Source organism: Hydra vulgaris, chromosome 14, assembly GCF_038396675.1.
Source record: "Hydra vulgaris chromosome 14, alternate assembly HydraT2T_AEP".
In the NCBI taxonomy this organism is placed as follows: Eukaryota; Metazoa; Cnidaria; class Hydrozoa; order Anthoathecata; family Hydridae; genus Hydra; species Hydra vulgaris.
The window spans coordinates 26,299,239-26,325,000 of record NC_088933.1 but is presented as its reverse complement, the minus strand read 5'-3'; the positions used below and the strand labels follow the sequence as shown (position 1 = coordinate 26,325,000).

The 25,762-nt window shown below is 27.1% G+C and overlaps 1 protein-coding gene across 1 annotated transcript in view; it reads left to right on the top strand.

The window, feature by feature from the left end:
- LOC100205553 (intraflagellar transport protein 122 homolog) overlaps positions 1-25,762 on the top strand; it is a 73,863-nt gene that overhangs the window by 34,628 nt on the left and 13,473 nt on the right. The window contains exons 14-32 of the mRNA XM_065818275.1: positions 12,517-12,575; positions 13,201-13,275; positions 13,431-13,499; positions 13,852-13,895; positions 16,648-16,741; positions 18,948-19,033; positions 19,200-19,278; positions 21,571-21,612; positions 21,777-21,854; positions 22,180-22,257; positions 22,383-22,423; positions 23,042-23,114; positions 23,279-23,305; positions 23,393-23,446; positions 23,538-23,600; positions 24,386-24,439; positions 24,720-24,859; positions 24,941-25,012; positions 25,391-25,475. Of these exons, the coding sequence (XP_065674347.1) occupies positions 12,517-12,575; positions 13,201-13,275; positions 13,431-13,499; positions 13,852-13,895; positions 16,648-16,741; positions 18,948-19,033; positions 19,200-19,278; positions 21,571-21,612; positions 21,777-21,854; positions 22,180-22,257; positions 22,383-22,423; positions 23,042-23,114; positions 23,279-23,305; positions 23,393-23,446; positions 23,538-23,600; positions 24,386-24,439; positions 24,720-24,859; positions 24,941-25,012; positions 25,391-25,475 (1,313 nt within the window). The remainder of the gene's footprint in view (positions 1-12,516; positions 12,576-13,200; positions 13,276-13,430; positions 13,500-13,851; positions 13,896-16,647; positions 16,742-18,947; positions 19,034-19,199; positions 19,279-21,570; positions 21,613-21,776; positions 21,855-22,179; positions 22,258-22,382; positions 22,424-23,041; positions 23,115-23,278; positions 23,306-23,392; positions 23,447-23,537; positions 23,601-24,385; positions 24,440-24,719; positions 24,860-24,940; positions 25,013-25,390; positions 25,476-25,762) is intronic.

Genomic DNA, 25,762 nt, shown 5'->3' with positions numbered 1-25,762 from the left:
TGTGGCAAGAAGAGCATTGCTGTAGCTTTATGGCATGGCACACACCTTCTCCACAGCTGCATTCATTTTTACACCGTAAAAATGCTTTTTTTTGTTTTTCTTTGTTCCATCTTTTTTCTTCCTTATCTTTTATTTCTTGATTTTTATTATCTTGAATTACCTTAACTAAGTCCAACACATTTTTTCCTTTCATTGATCCGTGAACCTGCGTAACCCTTGTGGTAAGTTTGGAAACTTTTGGCTTAACTTTCTGTACTGTCAGTAAGCCAGGAATTTCTTCAAGTTGAATGCTTTTTTCGCTAAGCTCTTGAATAAGCTCTTGAGAACGCTCAAACTTTTCTTTCCAATACTGAGCTGAATTTTTTCTTTTATCAGGAGATTTAATAGTATAACTTCCAGGAGTTGTTGTACTGGATGTAACACTTTTTGGAAAATCAATACACAAAGCAGCTCGTGCAAACTTGTCCTGTCGCATGTCATTGACACTTAATGATGTGGAAGTTACTCCTACACGTCTTGCAGCTTTGATTATAGATTGTCTTGGGGCCCAGTTGTTCCAAATACGTCCTAAAATCATCATAAAAGCTTCTTTATTTAGTGAATTGAAATCAGTAAAAATATTTTCTTTCATACCACGATACTCATGATGAAGGTTTTTGTTGAGTTGGTCTAAAAGCTGTGTCACACCAGTGGTATCTGGTGGAGTTAAGAACATACGTATGTTTTTCGATTGTAAAAACTTTAAGACATCAAAATTAAAGCTTGAACAATGCCCATCAGAAAGCAAAACTACTGGTCGTGCCACTTTTTTTTCAGTAAGATATTCATCAAACTCTTTGTACATATCTAATAACGAGTTGTGATCAGATACACCATGGTTGCATGTTGTTATCAGAAGATGCAGAATACTTACCACAGCTTCCTTTGGAGCCATTTGATTAGTTATTCCAACGGTACCAAAAAGTACTTGACAGACACAAAGGTCTCCTACAATTACAAAGAAAGATAATACATATCATCTATTCAATCCATATTATAAATATTTATCAAAAAAGTGATAAGGCAATAACTACCTGAAAATGACACTAGAGGATGTATGGTAGCGCATTCACGGTTTTCTCTGATCATTTTACAACATGTTTCCCCTTTTGCAGCAAAAACAAGACCAGTAGGAGTACCATCAACACCAAAATTGATGAACTGTGGTGTTTCGTCGTGATTAAATATTCTGCATGTATCAATATTTCCAGACCAAACTCCTGTCCCCTTTTGTACTGCTTCAGTCATAATGCCAGTCTTAATCAATTCTTCTGCAAGAGCGTCTAAAGGCAACCATGAAAATCAATTAGTAACTCAGTTTTGGTAGAACTATTTTTCATGAATGTACAGTAGCAATACATAAACTAATAAAAAGGTGTAGCTATGAGTTAAATTTTAAATGAAGCTATTGTATACTATGAAATAAAATAAAAAAGTCAATGTTTACTCATACCAAGGTGGAGACATGCCATTTCCCTCGTGCAATCGAGAGCTCTATTTATTGACACACTTTCTTGTCGCTTGAGTGTTAAGCTTAGATTCTTAGCTTTAAAGCGCATCCAAAACGATTTACCTAACCTGTGTTTAAAACAAAAATAAAAAATTAACTAAAAAAGCTTATCTTACAAAGCTTCAACTCCTGGACTGCAAGCAATCTCTTTATATCTTAACATGTTGACTATAACTACCTTTTAAAAATATATATAAGAAACATAAATACTTGTTTTGTGTCAAAGCATTTTTTGCATTTGCAGATAATGCTATGAATTTTCTGCCACCTTTCAATCTTTTATTTGTGTATTGTCTAACTTTCAGAACATCAAGGACAAGTTTTGTTAGTTCTGCTTTGTTTATGTCTTGCATTGCTCGATTTTTATTCTTAATGTATGAAACAATTGACATCTCTTCTTCCTCCAAGAGAATTTTACAGTACTGTCTTTCAAGACCATTGACTATTTTCCCATCAAGTCTACGGTTTATTGTTTCACGATCTTTAATAAGTGGATATTGTCTTGTTTTAATTGCAGCATGTCCTCTTACATTGTTTTCTTTACACCATTGAACAGCAGCTTCAAGTTGTTTGTTTTTTTCTAATAAAGCTTTTCTTTTAATTAGTGCTTCAGCATTAGAACTTGGATTTAGTGACTTCATTTGCAAGCGAGTTTTGAATTTTTTGTTGCTGTTACTCATGTTTATTTATTTGCTTACAAATAAAATAATATTGCAAATTCACATACTGCAAACTGAACTAAAACTATCCTCTAAGCAGGAGCGTAAAATAAAATCTCTATATAAATTCATTATCATCAAAAAGATAGCTCCAACTATTACAAATCTACTTTAAATCATGAATTTTTGTAATATCACTTATATTTTTGTTAAAAATAATATAATTAATGTGGTTTTTGGGGTCCCAAGCATGTGGTTTTTGTAGCGCTTTAGGTACTTCCCTAAAATATAAGTTTGCAATCAAACTACCATATGAAGGGGATTTTAATATAACAAGCTATTCCAAAAAATTGGAAAGTTGCAACTAATTTCATAAAAGTTATAAACAATTTAAGCCATGCGGTTTTTGAGGTCCCTTACTAAAATATAGCAAAACTTTACTGAAAAAAAAAAGCAAACAAAAAATACCAAAATACTTCTAAACCCCTGGGAAGAACTTTTACCATATAAAAGCATATAAAAAAGCAAAATAAAGTTAAATTATTTGTTTTGTACAAAAGATACAGCAAAAGAAAAAATCATGTGGTTTTTGGGGCCCGTCTACCTGTAGAGTCTCATTCCGAAACACATGTTTACTACTAAGTGTAAATTTTAGTGTCATTTGTGAGAAACTGTTTTAGATTCAATAAATATTTATTTTTAATTACAATTTATTTTTAATTATATAAATAATTTGTAAAGTTAAGTAAATTTAAAATTTACCTGTAGAAAAAGACTTTAACTGTTCAACAACTCGATGTTAAAAAGAAAAATTATCTAAGATAAATTTTTTCAAATCTGGCAAAAGCTTCCAAATTTTGTTAACGTTTCTGCCATCCAGTCCACTTCCATTATACCCGTGCCAATTAATTTCATGTTTTTTTAACCTGAGAGCAACATTAGGTTCTTTACACAAGACTTTTGAAATCTCTGTTATAATCTTCATCAGTAAATAAAGTTCTGGAGGAGGAATTGCATCAAGCACATAAATCTCTCCTATCTCAACCAGGAAACATGGAATATAACATTCTTGTAAAGTTGCAGAGAGCATTTTTTAAATCCACTTTTAGCAAAGTTTTTATACATGTTTTTCAGCATATTAAAGGTTCACAGTTCTTCAAGATTTGTTTTATTTTATACATTTTTGGCAAAAGCCAATATTATAACTTTGTTAATGCCATTAGTCTTGGTTTCTTTGGAGTCATAATTTACTTCTCTATTAAAAACATTCATAATAACTTTTAGAGATCCTTGGCCACTATCTATTCCTACACGAATAATAACGTTATCAATTCCTAGTCCCCTAGCAGTGCAACATGATTAGCTAGAAACATTAGATCTTTGACATAGATTTTTAATGACAGTTCCAATAGTTTTGTTTTCCTTAACTTTTTTTTTGGATAAAAATTATGCTTTTTCCACTGAGTAATAGCATGTGACAGTATCTTTTTTTTGGTGGAAGAATTAGATTTCGCACCTAATCTACCCAAATCTTTTCAATAGATTTTTCAATAGTAAAATCTGACATATCATGCTTTCTTTTGATATTATAGAAAGTCTGGCTAGAAATTTTGAGGGTTGGCTTTTTCCCAATCTGCAGACTCAAAGTAGTTCCTCCAGTTGACAATGTAACGTGTTGCCTAACTCAATATTTTTAAACTTTTGAATTTCTTTCAAAGGTTTGTTAAGTACTTGCTCAGCTGTTAGTAAACCTGAAAAGTTGTAAATATGTTTTAGGATTGCATAAAAATTTAAGCTTACAAAAAGCTATAATTAAGTTCTTTCCTGTTGACATTAGTAGTATTTTTAAGTTCTGTACAATGTCTCTCTTACTACAGGAATGTTGAATTCCAGATCCAATTCTCTGATAACAGGTACAACAAATTTTATCTATAACCTCCTTTGGTACTTCATGTTCATTAATGTACATGTTTAAAACATCTTAAATAAAAAAAATATATACTTATTTAAAACATACTTATTTAAACTATAATAAAAATTATAATTTTATAAATGTTTTAAATGTAAATAATTGATCTACATGTTTTAGTTCTTTATAAATTACCTGAAGGTTTATAGATCTGGAAATATCTCTTGACATGATACAGAGCAAGCAATCACATATTGACACTGTATCACCTATATTTATATATATAAACAAATATTTATTCATATTACCAAAAATTTTATTATATGCATAAGTAAGAACAAGTACAACTATTAGCTTTAAATCTTGGAAGTAATTTCATTTTCTCTGATGTGAACAACTACCTCTTTAATGTAACCAGTGTTAAGGATCTCCTTTTTTAGCAGAGTAGAAATAAATCTTGCAACTTGGACATAGCCCAATAGGTTGGAAAGAAGTGTCAAATTATGATTAGTGTTGGCATACAGTTGAATCGAGATTAATAAAGGAATCCCAGTTACCAATTCAATACATTTTAAATTCATATTACCACAACAAACACAAATAAGTTTTCTTGAAGAGAAATGATCCCTTGTTTTGTTTGGCATGTTAACTATAATAATTATGCTAGTTTGAATGTAAATAATTATATATTTAGTTAAAAATATGTATATTTGTATATACATACATATTAAATTTAGTAACACTTTGATTAGTTTCACTTTATGGTCATATCTTTTGAACGCCAAGATTTTTTATTGAATTTTTGAATATGTATCTGAAGTTTAACTTTTTTTTAAATGGTATAATTATTTTTTAAATAAATAAAGGGGAAAGGAGAGAAGGAAAAGTTGCCCAGACCGCCCTTAAAAATTGGTTTTCTCATTAGAACACACACCAAACAATTTGTTCTTTTCATTGTATTGTCTGTAAAATAGTCGTGAACATCTTGTAATAAAATATTTTGAAGTAATCAAATTTTCAACCTAAACAACCAAAATTGACTAGTGTTTATTACTGTTATTGTTTTGTTTTTTGAAAAAGCAAAAATAATTTAAAAGCTTTGCTTTATACCATTTATACCATAAAGACTTAAACTATTAAATGTTAATTTTTATTGAACTATGTATGCATTAACTACAATAAATTTGATGTTCTGCAACTAAAACAGGCTGCATTTCTTAAAAACTTTTAAAAACATTTAAGCCCAAAACTCCTATGGTATTTATTTCCCTGTACTTATAACCTGAGTGTGATGTTAAAAATCACAAATCTAAAAATATCCTTAACATACACTCATTTTTCTGAGATGTTTAAGACATTTTAAAAGTATAACTAGTATATATATTTTTGTTGAGTTTATTAAATGTAACTACACTAAAGAACCAATGAAAAAATATTTCAAGTTTTGACACAGTAAATAGCCAATTTTAAAAACAAAACATAGACAAACTAGTATCACAAATTAGGTTAATAAACTATGTAATAAAGTTTGTTTATTTAAAGAGGTTCCTTCCCATTTAATATCAAGTGCTTTTTTTTGTTTTTGTTTGGTAAGAATGTATTCTACCAAACACAACTGTTTTAAGACTGTATCCTAAGTCTTAAAATAGTCATCATTAAATTTTTACAAATGTTGAATTTAAATTGCTTGAATTTAAACATTGGTTATACTAGTTTTGTAGTTTTCTGATATTATTACTTCAAAAGATTTCATTTGCTTTTAAACGCTGAAGGGTTCAACTTCAGATTTACCATTTACCACTTTACTATGACCTACCAGTTAAAAAAGATAAATTTTCTTTTTTAATAAGTTTTGATATACTTATTTTAGTAAACATGGTTTAATAAAATGTTTTTATGAAATGTAAAAAAAAGTCTGAGAATAGAGCAGACAGACTTTTGTTAAGTACTTTTTATTTTTGCGCTTGGCTAAGCACAAGAAAAAACACACTGTATACATAGTTCAATTGTATGTGCAAAAGGTATTTGGTTATATGCTAGATTCAGAAGAATTAATGCAATTAATTTTTCTGAAACTGAAAATAAAAAATGAATGTTCAGAGCAAATAGAAAATTGTGATAAAGGTTTATCTGCATTAAATGAGATTAGCAAACCAGCAGAGCTGATATTCTCTAGTGAAGTATAGTTAGCTCAACTATAGGCCCAAGGGGATCACTATAGTTGAGGAGGCTATTTTTTCACCTTTTTTTTTTTTTGAGTTGAATGCCGTAGTGCTATGGACAAAGTAGGGATTAATCTAGGAACTTTTTGTTTATGAAGTGAGGGCTCTACCATTACACCGCTACCACATTGTACCAATTGTACATGAAGTACAAAAACATCAAATAATTGGAAGAAAAATAAGATGTATAGATTTTTGTGGGAGGCAGAGACAGGAGGCAGTACAGTGAATGTGATCCATATTGAAGAATAAAATTATTTGACCTGGTAATGAAAAGTTTGGTAAAAGTCAATAAAATAAAAAACAGTGATAAAAATATTCAGTTCAGTTTTAGGCTAAGAAAGGGAAAAGCAAGATGAAAATTTAAATTGTGACTTAAAAATAAAAAGTATTTAAATGCTAACTGTGTATAAAAATGCCACTTCAGCAATAATAGTGCAATAGTTTTAAAGTAAAAGTTGGTGTGATTAAAGTTCAGTGTTTAGTCCTTTGCTTATATTATTGTCTCGGAAGCATTCTCTAAAGGTTTAGTGTTAATTTACCACGGGAGCTAATCTATGCAGATGGATAAAGCTTGATCTCAGAGACAGATGTAGAATTAATACAAAGATTTCGATGTTGGAAAAATGGAATGAAAGAAATGAAATGGACTGAGGATAAATATGAATACATATTTTGATGATGATGATGATGATGATTTGTTGAAAATTTCGGAAGAAAGTTATTAAGAAAATAGAAACTCATATACTAAAAGAAACTTTGAAACTGTCTATTTTTCTGACTAAATTTCTACTTCATTATCTAAAAGAGTTTTTGAAACTGAAGACAGTTTCGAAGTTTCTTTTAGATTATGAGTTTCTATTAGTATATGAAGTAAGAATTTTCTTCAAAAATTTTAATTTTTATCATAAAGAATGGATTTTTGATTTTAAAATTTATATAATGGTAAATTTGTTTCCTCATTTTTTTAATTAACAATTAAAAGTGGTATTGATGATAAAAGTGCAAAGTAAGAGAAAAATATAGTTATCAAAATAAAGTAAGAGAAAAGTATAGTTGAGAAAAATAGTTATCAGAACAAAAATGTTGATTAAAGTTAAAAAAATAAAACAAACCAAAAAAAAAAAAAACAAGTATAAAATAATGCAAATCTTTTTTTTTATATGCTCCTTTTTGTGAAACTGTGAAGGCTGAGGGGTCTGTGGTTAAATCATTGATATCTTATTTTAAGTTTTTTTTTATTTAAGTAGTTTTATATTATTTTGCATACTAGGGCGGATCATTTTTCAACTTTTTACAGTAAATGCTTAGGTCATATGAATTATAAATGTGTTACCCCTTGTGTAAAAAATAATGCAAAAAAAAAGAAAGAAAAGTTTTTAAAATTTTAGATTTTCAAATTTTGACCTCAAAAAACATGGTTTTACATAAATAATGTGGCATACTCTGTTTGTTGCAACCTTTATCTGGTAATTCCGATTGACTCAAAATAATCTTCAATTGAATCCCTGATCACAAACACCATTTATTAGACACCTAGACCTAGTCATTTTAGCTTAAAAACTTATGATTTTAAAAGTTCACAAAGATTGTTAATTTTGCTATACTTTGCTGTAATACATTGCATAACAATATTATATGACTGTAGTGTAGAAAAAAAATTTCAAAAGGTTCCTTGACCACCACCCCAAGTAGAAACTTAAAAAACTAATTATAAACATAAAAAATTATTTATAAGTATTTATAAGTTAGCCTACGCGATTTAAAACACACATTTTTTTCTGCTATTTAAATTTAAAATAACAGCGAAAAGAATGCTTTGAATAAATAGTAGATAATTAAAATAAAATGATTAAAAAAAAAACTGGTAAAAAAGCCATTTTTAAAGGGATCACAAAGTGCCGAGACAACTTACCAATCTGATAATTATCAGCCAACTATGATGTCTGCAGGTCAAGCTTTATCACTTAAAATTCAATGTGATTTGAGTGATTTACAATACCAGATTATTCGAAACTCATCTCTAATGCAAAATGCTGACATTTATCCCCCATCAAAAACAATCCTAAAATCAAAAGCAGATTGTTATCCAGAGGGTTTGCATATTACAGAAACGTCTGCAAAGTGTAGTTTGCAGAACATGGTTAATCATAGCTTGCTTCGAATCAACTAAACTCTGAGCAGCTTCAAAATTTAGATGAAGCAGTTACTTATGGAGTATTCAATTTGAAATAAGACATGGATGGTGCATCTTCACAAAGTACTTATAATCAAAGGTTTGATGATACTGATTTTACTACTGGAGTGCAGAATGAACAGTCAGTATTTTAAACTGCAATAATTCCTTTGAAATTAAAAATTGGGGGTTCAAACATCTGGAATAATCCTAAACCATCCAGCCCTCATTTTTGTAGATCTCTTGAACTATAATACCTAAAGGAAACGAATGAACTCATTGTAGCAAAAGAAATAAATCTTAGAAAACAAATCGTAAATCTGCAACACTATATTTTAGATCTTCTCAGTAATAATTATATATTAAATAATTTAATAAAAAATATCAGGCAAGATCAAAGAACATAAGCTTTCTGTTATTGAGCAAAAAAATGAAATTCAGAATCGGTTTAGAAGCGATAAAATAATTGTTAAATTGAGAAATATAATGAAAGCTGTGTGCAGTGGATACCACCTTGATGTAGGGGCCTTCAAAAAATATTGTTTAGCTACTTCTGAAATATTAATTGAAAAATATAACTGGTACATAATCCCTCCTACAGTACACAAGCTATTAGAGCATGTTATCAAGTTCAGAGCGTTATCAAATTTCTGACTGCTTTGAACTCCCAATATGTATATATTCAGAAGAGGCACAGGAAGCACAAAATAAATACATGTAAGATTTCAATAAAAATACAATGGAAAACCAATATCATTATCTGCTGTTATGTAGTGATCCAATAGTATCAGCTTAGATTCTGAAGTTTTAAACCTTTTGCTTGATGAACAATAAATATTTTTTAAATAACAATTTTTACTATAATACTAAATTTTGCAAATATTGGTTTATATATATACATATATATATATATATATACATATATATATATATATATATATATATATATATATATATATATATATATACATATATATATATATATATATATATATACATATATATACATATATATATATATATATATATATATATATATATATATATATATATATATATATATATATATATATATATATTATATATATATATATATATATAAACTTTAAAAGATCTCAAGTTATAAAAATGCTGAAATGAAGTCTTGCATTTGTTGTTTGCAACCAACCCCCCCCCCCCCCCACTCCCGGGCCTTTTCTAATGTCTTTTCTGAAACAACTCATAAAACCAAAATGGAGCAAATTCGAGCAGCTAAAAAATTATTTTTATGCCCAATACATTCATAATAATGTGGTAGAAATTTAGGAGGGGTGAAAAGTGGACATTTTAAGCTTTATCACTTTTTGTGACCATGAAAATACATATTTTAAAAATTTTACTCCTTTCTTCAAAAACCCAAAATTGAAAGCTAAAAAATCGAGTTACTATAAAAAGGCTTGAGCGCAAAAGGGCTGGCTAAATGGAGAAGACTGTTAGTTATACTAATTATACAACAAAGTTAGAACTTATTACTTAAAAAAGCTTAAGCAAATTCTGTTTAGATTCTAAAACAGGAAAAAGTTCTCTGTAAGCCACAACTTCCTTCACAATTCTTTCTATGAATTGTCTGTGTACAGGGTGTTTTAGAACTTCCATCAGGATTTCTAAGAACTTTATAAGTTTTTATTTACTAGTGTTGCATGTGAGCAAAGTTTCTTAAGTATCAGTACTCCAATCAATCCATTCGATAATAGTTTCAACATTGCTGTTAATTTTTGGAATTTTTTAGTGTTAATTTTTGGAATCTAACAGCAGTACTTCCTAAAGAACTTATAAAATTTCTTATTGTAAGTATTGTCCTCTCTTCTTTATCTTTTCTACAAATATTTCTACATCCTCTCTTCTTTATCTTTTCTACAAATTAGTGCTTGAAGTATGGATTCACTGTGAGCATTCCAGGCAGAGCAACAAACATAGGGCAAAACTATTTTCTGAATATTTAAGCTAATTTTTCGGACAAGTTCCAGCTGTATAATAATATGGCATGGTCCATTAATCCGTTTTTGTTTTACCTAAACATTTTTTATTAGTAAAATTATCCACACACACACACAAAATGTTTCAAACTAAATATAAAAATTTCTAACCTGAATTTCAAACTATAATACAGAGTATACACCAGCACAGAACTGTACAAGGTGTTTTAAATTCTCAGCATTAATCCATGCTGTGAACACCAAGTTCTGCAAAGCCTAGTTGTCAAATTCAACTAGCGTGCGTGATTGTGGGGACCAACTTGAGCTTCTTTCATATCATCTGGCATTATTTTATCTTTAATTTGTTACCCGGTATAGATATCTTTGATCACTAGATAATTTTTTTAAAATACGTTTATTGGTATCTAATAAATTATTTTCAATATCTATATCTTAAATTACATTAGTGGAATTTTCGAGATCATTTGCAATAGGAACAAGTTTACCAATATTTCCAGAAAACTTATTGTTTGAAATTGTTTTCCTGTCAATAACTGAAATTATGTGCCTCAAAGGTCGTTCATTTGGGTTCAAGGCACAAATTATCCAAATAAGTTTGGTTTAAAGTTTTTTTTCTAAAAAATGAATAATACCTTCTTTCTAGCCTAAAAACCAATTGTTAAATATATGCATGACATTTAACATCAAATATTTACCTGTATTTATTATCAAACATTTACCTGTATAAACATCGAATCACAGCCAACTGCAACTAGAGTCAATTCTATATCATGTTCTATAATCCATTCATATATATATCTTCTGCTATATGCTCTGCTGGGATAATAAACTCAGATCTGTTTTCTTTGTCATTTGTAAAATGGTATAGATATAAACCAACTGGCTCTGCATAAACCGAAAAATGGTCTTCTTCAAGTCTGTGGTAAAAATTTTGAGCTTCTCCAATCAAAGAAAATTTTGTCTCATCCTTTCACCCATCAAACATTATACATTGAACTCCATTCTATCATTTTCAGATTTTGATTGTTTCATAACCATCAATTTAGAGCGCTCAATTTTCTTATGATCTGTCACTGTTTCACTGTCAGTCACATTCTTTTTGAAAAATTCTGCCACTTTAGCTGCTTTTGGTGTTAGTGTTGAAATTGCAACAGTTGCTCTATTTGATACACCATAATTCGATGATACTAATGCAATTTCTATCATATTAAATGACTTATTAGGAACTCGTTTGCTTACGTACTCGGAATTTTCATCGGAAACAACATCTTCATAGTCAGTGTTCTCAATATTGTCAATCATCACTTTCGTTTTGTTTTCTTTAGAATAAAAAAATAGGTATTCTATTTGTGACTACTTTTTTCTAATTTCCTTCCTTTTATAATACTTTCTTGTCTGTTAGCTTCTTTATAATCATGAGCACCCATTTGCATACAACTTTTTGTTCAAATTTTTACTCTTTGAGATTTCATAAACTGAAGTTCTTGTCTGGGAATTTTGTTTTCTCTTATGCAAATTCTCTTAATCAATCAAGAAATATAAAGAAAACAATAACTACATATTTTTTTGTATGTATCTTTTGCATTTGTGTTACAGTTATCATCTCTTCTTAAAAGCACACTGTATTTAATAACATCTCTTAATGTTGGTAACTCAAAATCTAAAAATTCACTTGCAAAACCAATCATAACACTTAACCTGGAACTTTGACTATTTTTACGTGTTCATTTAGCAATCAATAATAAGTTCTAAATGTGCAATAGTTTATAAATGATATTTGCTGTAAGTTTAACATATTTACAATATTTTATATTACAATATAACAATATTTTTTATATATAACTATTTTAAAAAATATTATTATATTACAATATAACAATATTTTTTTTTAAGTTGTATATATTTTGTATATAAGATAATATCTTAAAGAGGATTGTATACAATAACTAAATGTATAATTACAGTGTACATTAGATTTTTTTTATTATAGTTATATATTTTGTATAAAATTCATTTTTATTTTAGTTCGAATTAAATGTAGGGAACTTGTAAAGAAAATTGCGATTTACAAACATAGACTAGCAGTTAGTGCAAATATTTTCAATTTGTTTTCTTTTTTTTGTATTATACTATTAATATAATATTTGTATCATTTTTTAAATAATAAAATTAAATAGAATATTATGTACATTATTATCAAGTCTCACTCATTTCTTTTTTTTTTTGCTGCATTACAAAAGTAAGCCTTCATTTCCAATATTGAAATTCATTTTGTTATGCTATTCAAAAAACCCCATCGTTTTATGGTATAAATTTTGGACACAGATTGATTGATTTTTTTCTGAATTATTTCCTGAGTTTTTTTTATTCATTATTTTATTAAGTTCCTTTTTTTTTAAAGCATTTTAAATTTATCTTATTTTTACTGCAAATTTCTACTTTAGAATATAATTATTTTCTTTTTTTTTGTTTTTTTTGTTTACATAATTTGCATTTTTCGAAGTCATTTGTTTTACAACTATCACCTCTATACCTTTGATTATTTTCTGTTTCTAACAAAGTTAGTGGTTGCTTCCAAGAAGTTAGTGTTTTTTTTGCCTTGCTGCCATCAATATTCTATTATAAATCAATGTCAACACAAGCAATTTGTGTTAATTTTTTTCTTTTGACATTTCAAGACTTATAAATAATTTATTATTTATGAAACAGGTACAGATGCCTGAAAAGATAGTTATTTATGAAATCTATTCAAATGACAGTGCAGATATGACTTACAAAGTCAAGGTTTTTAATTTGTATTTTAATTTTAACTAAATTTTTTTGTACTTTTTTTTTTTTAATTTATTTAACCATATTTGTTTATGTTGAATTAAATTTCAATATTTCAAATAAATTTTAATAAAAATTTTGTGTTTACATCTATTTTATGATATTTATAGGATCGTATTAATCAAAAGGTTGAATGTAATTTGTTGGTTGTAACTGGAAATAACTTAATACTTTGCCAGGTAACTCAACATTAAAAAAGACATTTTTATATAACTTTTTTCTTTTTTTTTTTTCTTAATACCTTTCATTTTCTTTTTTCTTTTTTTTCATTTGTTTTGTGAAACAACTTGACAACTTTATATTTAGATGAATTATAAAATATTTAATTTATTTTTTGTTTTATGTTATTCAGCTGTGATTAGAAACAGATTATATCATTTTTATTTTATAACTTAATTTAATTTACAGAATGAACTCTAATTCACAGAATAATAATTTTTATGAAATTTTGAAAAACTGCTTTAAATTACATTTTGATTACTTTATTGACTAATTTGAAAATACACAAAAATATTAAATTTTTTATTTTAGGAAAGGCGTTTGCAATGTTTATCATTTGACGGTATCAAAGAAAGGTAAAATTATTTAATATACTTTAAAGTGAAAAAAATTTAAATTTATTATACAAAATTTATTAATAACTTCAATGTTTTTAGTTTTCAAATTTACTTTTTTTTCATCTTTATTGCTTTATTATTAAGCTTTCTAAGTTTATAAGATGATAAAGAGAATCACTCCTAATAGTGATTTCATTGTAGTAATAGCTTCATTGTTATAGTTATAATTAAAAAATCTGACAAAAGATAAACTTGTTTGTTAGGGACAGGAAGAGTGTAGTCATAAAAATGAAGAGTGGTATTGGAGCAAACGCTATTAGCAAAAAATCCAGTCTTACCTTTAGGAGAATAATATGTAACCAATAGGAGAGAAATAAAATATTAAATGTTGTCATTATTTATTGCAGTCAGAAACAACTAAAGGAGAATGAGGAGAGAGGAGAGTCTAGCTACAATGTATGACAACTAAAGGAAAATGAGGAGAGTCTAGCTAATAAGTATGACAACTAGAGGAGATTAAGGACAGTCTAGCTACAAAGTATTACAACTAAAGAAGAACGAGGAGAGTCTAGCTGCAATTTATGCTAACAAGAGAAAATGAGGAGAGTCTAGTTACAAAATATTACAACTAAAGAAGAATGAGGAGAGTCTAGCTACAAAGTAATCCATGCTAAAATTTCAGATGAGAAACAGTTAAAAGAAAAAAAAATTAAGATGGTTAAGAGTGAAAAGTGGTTATGAAAAGTGGTTAAGAAAAGACCCATGTATAAAGTGTTAAAATTGCCTTTGCTAATGACACTTTAAAAGTTTTAAAAAATCTCTAGAATGAAACTTCTGACATAAAATAGCAGATTTAGCAATCTGATAATAATAGGTCTTAGCATCAAAAATACCTTTTTGTATTATTTTGGAATAAAAAGATGTATGTACTCCAGAAAGTTGTTCACATACAAAAAATAAAAAGTATGGTAGTGTTTAAAATTAGCACAAAAAGGAAAAAACTGTTGGGTAGAATAAGGCTTGACTTGAACCAACAGTAACCAAAAAGTAGAATGAAAGTAAAAAAGAAGAAACCAAAAAGTAATAAAAGCTTCCATGCCTGGTTAAGTCTAAGATAATATATAGGAGATGTAATTTTTAGCAGAGAACAAAAGGCATCAGTAAAAAGTGCAATGATAAGATGAAATAGATGTAGATAACGTTAATGAAGTATGATGGTGCAGATGAAGTAAAAACAGTTTTATTGAAATAATACGATGATCTGAACCACCCAAAAAAGTACAAGGAGAAAATAAGCACAGAGATAAGATACAAATTAAGGAGTAAAACTAAGTGATTAGGGTTGTCTGAAAAAAAAAGTCAAACTGTTAAGTATCTTAGTAAGAGATTGAGAGAGACAATGATGACGTTGATGATGATGAAGATAATGATGATTATGATGAATCTAATAAGTTGTTACAAAAAGTCTTTGAAAATGAAAGATGCGTTCTATTTTTATACAATACCAACATCAATATAATGTTAATTTTTAACAAATTACTGGTGTACTAGAGATTTAACATAAACATTTTTGTAAAAAGTATTCCATAAAAATAATGCAATTTTTTTTTTTTAAATATTTTAAGCAATATTTTCTTTAGAGTTTTATAGCTTGGTGATAATAATTGTCATTAAATATTACTAATAATTTAGTTGTTTTGAATGTCCCTATAAAAATAAGTTAGCTAAAATAATTTGTTAAAAATATTTATTTGAGATCTTAAAACAATGATGAATAAATGTATGCCTAAGCTGCAACAGTGGGTATTGTATTCTTTGAAAGCAAAGCAATCAATACTGAGATCAAACAGCCATCAACACTGAGATTTGAAAATTAAACAGAACAACTAGGTGTGGGGATTTTTCATATTTTAAAATTCTTCAGAAAAAAAAATTACTAGGAAGGTCAAAAATATCAGAAATACTTACTTCAGTCAAGCAGGCTACTTTTTTTTTAAATTAATTTTTAAAACTGTTACAACTCACTTTCAATCCTTTAACTTAAAACACCTGTCTTGACCAACAAGGCTACTGGTCAGAGAAACAAGTTGAGTGTGGTACTACTAGGAACATGGTGAGGATCAAACTTTGAATTTCTTGCTTACGAAGCAAGCCTTCTCCCACAATAGATTTTTTGAAGTTATTTTATTAAGTTAAGTTCAATAAGTTTAAACTTCTGGTCTTATTATTGGTCATTATTAATTTAATTATAGTTTAGTGAAACCTTACTAGAAACATTAAACCAAGTTTTAGAGCTGCACACTAAGGAGATGTTCATTTATTTTATCATAAAATATGAAAGTTTACAGCAATAAATTATAAACTCAAGTAAATAGGTGTCACTCGTATAGTTAAAAACTAGTCAATAGAGTGACACCTAGAAAAAAACAAAAAAGAAACAACTAAAACATAGAAAGAATTTAAAATAAAAAAGAAAATAATAAACAAAGAAAACTGACATAAAAACATAGAAGAGACAAATATATATATAAAAGGAAAGAAAATAAAATAAAGCTCTAATAAATAAAGATAATATTATTAATAGCAATAATAATAATAGTAATACAAATAAAAAAACATTACAAATAATAACTATAATATGATAACCATTTTTCATTTTTATGACTACACTCTTCCTGTCCCTAGCAAACAAGTTTATCTTTTGTCAGATTATTTAAGTTTTTTTGAGTGTCTTTAAGTTTTATATATATATATTTTTTTGTAAATTTAGGGAATGGCAAGTGGATTCAGTTATCAGGTATATCAAAATAGCTGGTGGCGTTTCTGGTCATGAAGGCTTATTGGTTGGTCTTAAAAATGGGCAGGTGCTCTTTTCTTTGAATACTACTGTTTTTAATTTTTAAAGCTCTAAAATATAATGAGTGATAACTAAGTTTTGGCACAAATTTAAAATTAAATTTAGTAATGTTAGAAATTTTACTTTGTCATACATTAAAATATTGTCTGTTAAGTCTATTATATAAAAAAAAACAATAAAAAAATAATTAGGTCTATATCTCCTTATTTGATCAAGTTTGATAAAGCATGGTTTTGTACAACTTTTATATCTATATTGCCAAGGCATCAAACTTTTTAACATTCTTTTTCTCTAACTTAAGAAGGTTTTTTTGCTGTCTAGTTGTGCTTGTTAATCTCCATTATCAAGTTTCATTGAAAATCTTTTATTGGACAAGCTTCTGGCAAATTTGCTAGATTTGTGAATTTTAGGACATAAGGTATTTTCTGGTCACTAGTTACCTTGGAAGCATAATGAGCAGACATTTAGTCAGGCTGAAATACATAACCACCTGTACTATAATTTTTTTTAATAAGCAGAAGGAGTTTGTTATATAGAATTTCTCAATATCTGGTTAGTCGCGTTTCCAGATTTGCAAAAGAATAGTTTTGTCAATCCTTTGGGTAATATAGCATGCAACGCAAGCAACTTTTAGGGATATTTTTCTTTGAAATTGAATTTAACATTATCCAGTGTCTTCTTCAAGTTGTCAGTGTAGAAATTATCATTGCCTGGCTGATCACAATTACGATGATGCTTTAAAAGTTGTTTGTATTTGAGTAGAATTTGCTTTTTTTGTTGTACTGTTTGAAATGATTATTAATTTTATTTCTATACTTGATGTTAATACACATTTCACATCTTGTTATAATATGGCTGAGGCAATCCAAATATTCTAGCTGCTGTTCATTGAGAACAGCAGCTAGAATATTTCTACGAAAATGTCTATGATTAAACATATTTGTTACTTTTTTATGTTACTTTTTGTTGCTATTTTTACTGGACAACCAATGGGAATTTTTCTATTTAATGTACCAGTTTCTTATACTTGCTTGATCTAACAATATATCTTCATTTTAAGACTTTAGCTCCAACAAAATGGGTATTTTAAGTAATTTTCAATGTGTATAGAGTGTGAAGTAATAAAATTATGTAAACTTTTGTATTTGTGCCAAAACTTAGTGATTGTTATTTTAGAAAAAATGTTTCCTTGGAAAAAATGCTTCCTTCAAACAATGATTGTTTCTCAAGGAAAAGAATTTAATATATTTTTATATATTTTCATCTATTGTAACTTTTCTGCACATTATGGTTTACCATTAGAATGAAAAAAAACTTTTTTAAATGAATGCCATCGCAGAAAGTTTTTTTTTTTTAATTTTATATACTAGCACCAGCATATAATAAATAATAAACTTCTTTCAATTTTAATTTCAGTTATTATTTTAATGAGTTGTAATTTTTTTCATGGCTTTTTTATGTAAAAGTCCTAAAAAAGTCTGAAATTTTTTTAAAAATGTGAAACTTTTAAATGTTTTTTGTCATTAGAATGTTCACTACACCTTAACTAAACTAGATACAGAGTAAGCTTTGTGGGTATAATCTCAAAAAAATGTTTTTAGAACTTTTTGTAGAGAACTTACCATATCTATCATTAACATATTCAAAGAGGATTTATTGTCGTTTCTATTTTAAAAGCACTTTTTTCGTTTAATTATAAATATCATAGAAATATCAGCTAAAACAATCATTAATAACATCCCAATAATACTTGAATTCTTGATTGTGGTAGATACAAAAAATTCTAGCATATGTATAAAATTATTTAACAAAATTATTAAAAAAAAAAAAAAAATTAATTATCTAAAACAATTTTAAAAAATTATCTTTTATAATAAAACTATAACTTTGAAAAAATGTATCTTTGTTGCAGTTTCAAACATTTTTGCTAAGCTTCAAACATTTTTGCTGAAAAAAAGTAATACATTTTTGCCTATATATTTAATATATTTAACTATATATTTAACTGTAATATATTTAACTAAAGATTGCATATGCATATTAACTTGTTCTACTTTACCAATGAATAAGGGATAAACACATAATATTCCTTAACTAATTCAATCAATGGAATATATTAAATTAATTAGCCTCCAGATATATTATTTTTAAAATGCTTTTTTTTCTAATACTTATTTTATGTTGTAGTTTTATTTTTCCCATTAAATATTTAGATTCTGAAGATTTTTGTAGACAATCAATTTCCAATTCCACTTATAAAACAACAGACTGGTGTGAGATGTTTAGATATATCTTGCAGGTAATATAAACTGTTGTTAAATTGATTTCTTGAAAATAAATTTATAGGAAATTAAACTTTTTTTTAAATAAGTATTTATTTTAACTTTAATTTTATATATGCATTGTATTGAAATTGTATAATTTATAATTGTTTTTTTTGTTTTTATTTTCTATTTATGTTTTAGTCATAAAAAGCTGGCTGTTGTTGATGACAACAATACCATTTTAGTGTATCAAATAGATACAAAAGAACTGTTATTTCAGGTTACATTTTATTTTGAAATGTTACATTTTAAAAATATTTTCAGTTTTTTCGGCTCATTTTGATTATTTTATAATTTTTAATGTTTATTAAATGTTAAATGTTATTGAATTGACTAGCTTTAGTTGGTTAGAGCGTTACAACACGTCGTCTGATTGTTCTGTCCGATACAGGCAGCTCTAATTGCTTTTGTATCTCGACTGATGATATCCAGGGATCCTTCTTGATGGATCTGACGATCATAGAATTCTCTCTAGAACTGGATGAGCGCGTTCTTCCACCTTTGTTATCTGCTGCCAACTTCCCTGTAGAACGATATTTGGAACATAGTCTTGATACGGTCCATTTTTTTACGCCATATTTATCACAAATACTTTTTTGTGACATTCCACTTACGTAATCGCCAATAATTTTCATTCTTAGTTCCAATCCAAGACTGTCGGGAGCCATTTTTGCACTTGAAGTCATAAAAATAATAAAAATAAATAATCACACTTCTCAAGGCTTACCGTGTTACATTAACCTTGTGATGATACAATAATGCTCTGTGGAACACAACGTCTTGGTTGAATGCGGACTGTATTGATGTAATGAAACACTTGTTGTATTTCACTTCTTGTATTGATGTTCTTCGATAAAACACTTTGATAAAACTCACTTCGATAAACTGTCTTGATAATACTGACTGATTGACTTCCATATACTGACTGAATTACATGTCGATTTACATGTCTCTTATATAGTAGAATGAACCTGTGTGAACCTGTTCTGGAAGATTCTAGATGCTTCTTTTCGATGCTTCTGGATGCGTCTGGATGCTTCTGAATGTTTCTGGATACTTCTGGATCCTACTGGATGCTTCCAGATGCTTCTTCTGGAAACTTCTGGAAGCTTCTGCATGCTTCTGGAAACTTCTGGATACTTCCTTTAATTATTAAAAAACTTCTGTGACGTTGACACGGACCAAACTTAAGAAAATGAAACAAACCAAAAAAGTTGCACTTGTTTTGTCCGCTGCAAAATGGCACTTGTCAACGAAATTCTGCCTGTGTGCTGTCACCTGTCAGCTGATTGCTCATGTCATGGCATGCTATGACTCCAGAATCCTGAACTGTTTGCTGTCGTAGTGTAGCTTGTTTCGTTTTTAAGACATGTAAAATTAGGAACACTTTTTAGCATTGTTCCATGTTGGTTGCAAATGTTTTGTCCAATACTGTATATATATATATATATATATATATATATATATATATATATATATATATATATTTATATATATATATATATATATATATATATATATATGTATATATATATATATATATATATATATATATATATATATATATATATATATATATATATATATATATATATATGTATATATATATATATATATATATATATATATATATATATATATATATATATATATATGTATGTGTATATATATATATATATATATATATATATATATATATACATATATATATATATATATATATATATATATAAATATTGATTGAACTCAGAACCTCTTGCTTATGAAGCAAGCGCTCTACCACTACACCACTACTGCATTTCAGTTCTATCTGTAATATTGACATCATGATGATCAGACATCAAAGCCTGTATTTCCACAGCAGAACGGTGGTGATTCTCCAATGGTCCGATCCTTTCGATGTATTGTCTTCTTTGGCCATCCACTTCTAGGTCTATCTTTTACTTCCACTGTTTTCCTGTACTTCATTATTATTCTTGTCTTTGTGTTCTTCGAAATCTTCATCTCTAATGCAACTTTGCTGTAACTTTTGTCACTCTCAGTAACTTTAGCTATAATCATCATTCGCTCCTGACAAGACAGTTTGCTTATTTCCAACTGTTTCTTATTTCCAGCTAATTATACAAGTATGCCACTTGTATAATTAGCTGGAAAGCTAATTATACAAGTATGCCACTTGTATAATTAGCTTGTATAAAGCTTTGATCTTTACTGAAAAATTACTGAAAACTCAAATACTTTGTTGTTCAAATTCATGACAGACACAAACTTTAATAAAATTATTTAAATCTTCTCAATAGTTTTAACATTAAAAAATCAGGTACAAGGCCAATCATTATCAGAACTGAGTACATCTATTAATTTAATATGGTTTTTGGATCATATTAAATCTTTTAAAGATTCATTTATTTTTTTGCATAGTATTAACAATGCTTTCTGTATTTGTTTTATATCTGGGTTTTTTTAGAGGTGCTATTTATTTTTTTAATCAACTATTTCTAATTACTTGCAGGAGGCAAATGGAAACAGTGTAGCATGGAACACTCATAATGATGTATGTTGCAGATATTTGTTTTAATTATATACATACTTATTAATTTTAATATGTATATATTGTTTTATATCAATTTTGATAAAATAATTTTGTTTTTAATTTAATAGTATTTTGAAATTATTGTCCGATTTATAGTTTTTAATACTAATATTTTTAAATTTGAGGATATGCTATGCTTTTCTGGTGGTGGGATGTTAAATATTAAAGCTGGCAACTTTCCTCTTCATCAGCAAAAAGTTCCGGTAAATTAAATTTATTATGTAATTTTCCTAAGTTCAGAATATTGTGATTTCACGATACTTTGCATATAAAATATGTATGAAAAATAACTTTTTTTCATGTTTATATATTGTGGGGAGCACCAAAAAGTTGCTTTTGTTGTTCATTCGAATACTGATATAGCATAAATATATATATAAATAGGGTAATACACATACATATATGGCATAAATATTCTTTATGAAAATGGTATTTATTCTTGCTGTTCTATATAAAAAATAATTTTATTAACTTTTTGGAATTGAAGCTATTTTTCAACAGAATGTTTTTTTTTTGTTGTTATCTAAGGGTTTTGTTGTTGGATTCTGTGGATCACGTATTTATTGTCTTCATGTATATACTATGACATCAATCGAAGTTCCACAGGTAAAAATTATTCATTACTTTTTTTAAATTTTAACTTTTTAAGTAAAAAAGTTTAAAAAGAAATTTTTATGAAACCTATTTTTTTTTTCAGTCACAAATGTACTGATTTTTTTAAAATTTTTTAGTCAACACCAATGTATCAGTTTTTGGAGAAGAAGTTGTTTTTGTGAGATTGATATAATTTATTTTTATATGTTTTTAATTGTTATGATTAATATAATGCGGTAGTGGTGTCATGGTAGAGCGCTCGCTTTATAAGCGAGAGGTTCCGAGTTCGATCCCCACCACGTCCCTGGTAGTACAACGCTCAACTTGTTTCTCTGCGCAGCGGCCTTGTTCGTCAAGGTTCGTGTTTTGAAATTATAAAGTTGAGAGAGGGTTGTAACCACAAGTAGCCTCCTCATCTGTAGTGGCCTTATCGGCCTTGGGGAGGTGAAGTAACACAAAAAAAAAAAAAAATTTTTTTTTGTGAGACTGATTGATCTGTTTTTTTTTTTTGAAAAACAAAACAAAAAAACAGATATGATTTATGTTTTTTTTTTTTCTGAAATTGGTTTAATGTAAAAATGTAAAACTATTTTCTATATATTACATATTTTAAAAATATTTATCTTTATTATACTATCTATTCTAAGAGAAAAAAAATCAATAAAGTTATTAAAAAAAAAATTACACCTAAAAATATACTTTAAATATTGCAAACATAATATAAGTATAATATATATAAAATAAAATGTGCATAGAATGAAATGTAAAAGAAAAAAATTTTAAATTTATTTTTTAGGGATGCATACAGAATAGCTTGCTTGGGTGTAACAGATGGAGACTGGAGAACATTAGCAATGAGTGCTCTTGAAGTATGAGACGTTATTGAAAATTTATAAACAAATATATATATATATATATATATATATATATATATATATATATATATATATATATATATATATATATATATTTAAATAACTTATAAGTTTTTATTGAGATATTTTGTTAGTGTTATTTTTGTTTTGATGTTTAGAGCTTAGAATTGGAAGTAGCCAAATTGGTAAATAAAATTTTGCTTCAAGATAACTTTTCATAATAAATGTTTCATAACAATTTTGCTCTTTAACTGTATTTTTTTTTATTGTAGTCATTCATTCGAATACGAGATATGAAGTTCCTTGAGCTCATAAATAGTATTGAGGTATATGAATATATACATATATGATGTACTGACATAAAATGTTTAACAATTTTTAATAGCAGGTATTGAGTTCTACTGTTCTTACTAACAGGCTAGGAAGAAGAGAGGCGAAAATGACAATAACACGTTCCTTGGAGATATCTATGCATATCAGGTTTTTAAATATTTAATACTTAAAGTTTTGTAATTAATTTATGGCTTACTAATACGGTTTTAAAAAATGGCAGTAATAGATAATAGAGAAGTTAGTTAAAGAGTCATGAATAACCAAAACATAATAAGGTGAATGAACGGGATAGTTCCTTTTTTTTTTCTTTCTATGAATTAGTGAGAATTATTTAATACTTATTTTGCTTTTTTTAATTTATTTAAAAATTAACATTATTTAAAAACATTCCATATAAGAACTTGTAACAAATTTACAAAGATAGAATAAATTCAGGAATGAGGTTCTGAAGTATAGTAGAGAAAAATAGATATCATAGTCTGAAACATTTTTGTATGAGGCGTTTTGTATTGATTTGATATTAGAAACAAGAAAGTTAGTTTACAGTCAAGGATGGATAGAAGTTATAGAAAAATTATGGAAAAATGCTTCTTTTTAGTGAAAAAAAAGTCATGGAAGACTCTAAGAAAAAAGTTGATTTGAAAAAGAAAAAAGCAAATCATAGAGTTAAGAAGTTTAAAAGAAATAGATTAATATATACTTAGTACAATTAGATAATTTGGAGTTATTGTGTTTTAGATTTAATGTGACCTGTGGACTATATCCAGTTAGCTGCATATAGTCCACAGGTCATATTAATTCTAAAACACGATAACAAATATCATCATGAACATTTGATGCCTACCTGTTAAATAGAAATAAAATTTTTACAAAATAAATATTAATCTATAATCGAACAAACATTGGTTTATTACCTTTTTATATCAAAATAGGGCAAATTCCAAGAAGCTGCAAAGCTATATAAGCGTGCTGGTAAAGAAGAAAAGGTATTTTTATTAAGATAATACAAAGTTAAACTAATTATATTTTTATTCTTTTTTTTTTTAATATTTTTTTAGTTGATGTGTTTTAGATTTTGTTTTTTGATATTTTTTAGTTAATGTTTTTTAATTCTTTTTTGTTTTTAATGTTTTTTGTTTGTTGGTATCTAGTTATTTTAATATTTAGTAATTAGTTCTCTTAAATAAAATCTTAGTACTTAGTACTTTTTTGTACAATTTTGGTAATGTTTTAATTGAAAAAAATTTAATTTTTTTGTAAATATAGGCACTTGAGATGTTTTCAGATCTTCGCCAGTTTGAGCAAGCTAAAGAATTTCTTGGTAGCAGTGATCAAAATAATTTTAAGCAGTTGATTAAAAAACAAGCTGAATGGTGTCGAACAACCAATGATCCAAAAGCTGCTGCGTAATATGCCAAACTTTTTTTTTTACATTAAATATGTATAAAGTTTGTTTAAAAATTGTAAAACTGTTTTTGCTTCTTTAGGGATATGTTCATTGCGGCTGGAGAGTTCATAAAAGCTATTGATATTCTTGGTGAAAATGGTTGGTTTGAAAAGTAAGTATGAATGGGAGTATGAATAACATTTTACATTGTTGCACTCCAAACCGAAGCTTTTAAATTATAGGTCAAAATTTTGATATTGGTCAGTAAAATGTTTGAAATTTTAATATTGAAACTAAATTATAAATTATAAAAAAATATAAAAACTCAGACACTGATATTAAACAGATCTTCATTGTTAAAATTATTTAAATTAATTAAATAACACATGAATATTTAGTTTTATACACATATTTTTAAAATGATTTTCATCAATAGATGTAATTTTTTATTTAATTTTTGATATTCTCAAATATTTATGAGAAACTTAACAATATAAATTTATCTTTTAGAAAAAACAATTGTTGCATTACATTTTTAATTATAATTTAGATTATTGGAACTTGCAAGAAATTTAAATAAAGCCGATGTGGAACCACTTACAGCGTGTGCTCAACACTTAGCAAATATGAAAAAGGTAATTATAAAGTAAATATTGTAATATAATAATAATAATGAAAATGATGAAATAATAGCAATAAAAATAATAATAAAGATGTTTTTTAAAATGAAGGTCAAGAATTTAAAGTAATTTCCTGTCTTTGGTTCCCTGTTGTTTCTTACCTGTAAAGTAACCTATTTTCATGATGGTAAAACTATATACCCTAGTTTTGATGAGATTGTTATCAAGTTTTGGTTAGTTGAATTTTGTTTGGCTGTCAGCCAATCAATTTTTGATTGGTTGAATCGAAGCCAATCTTAAGT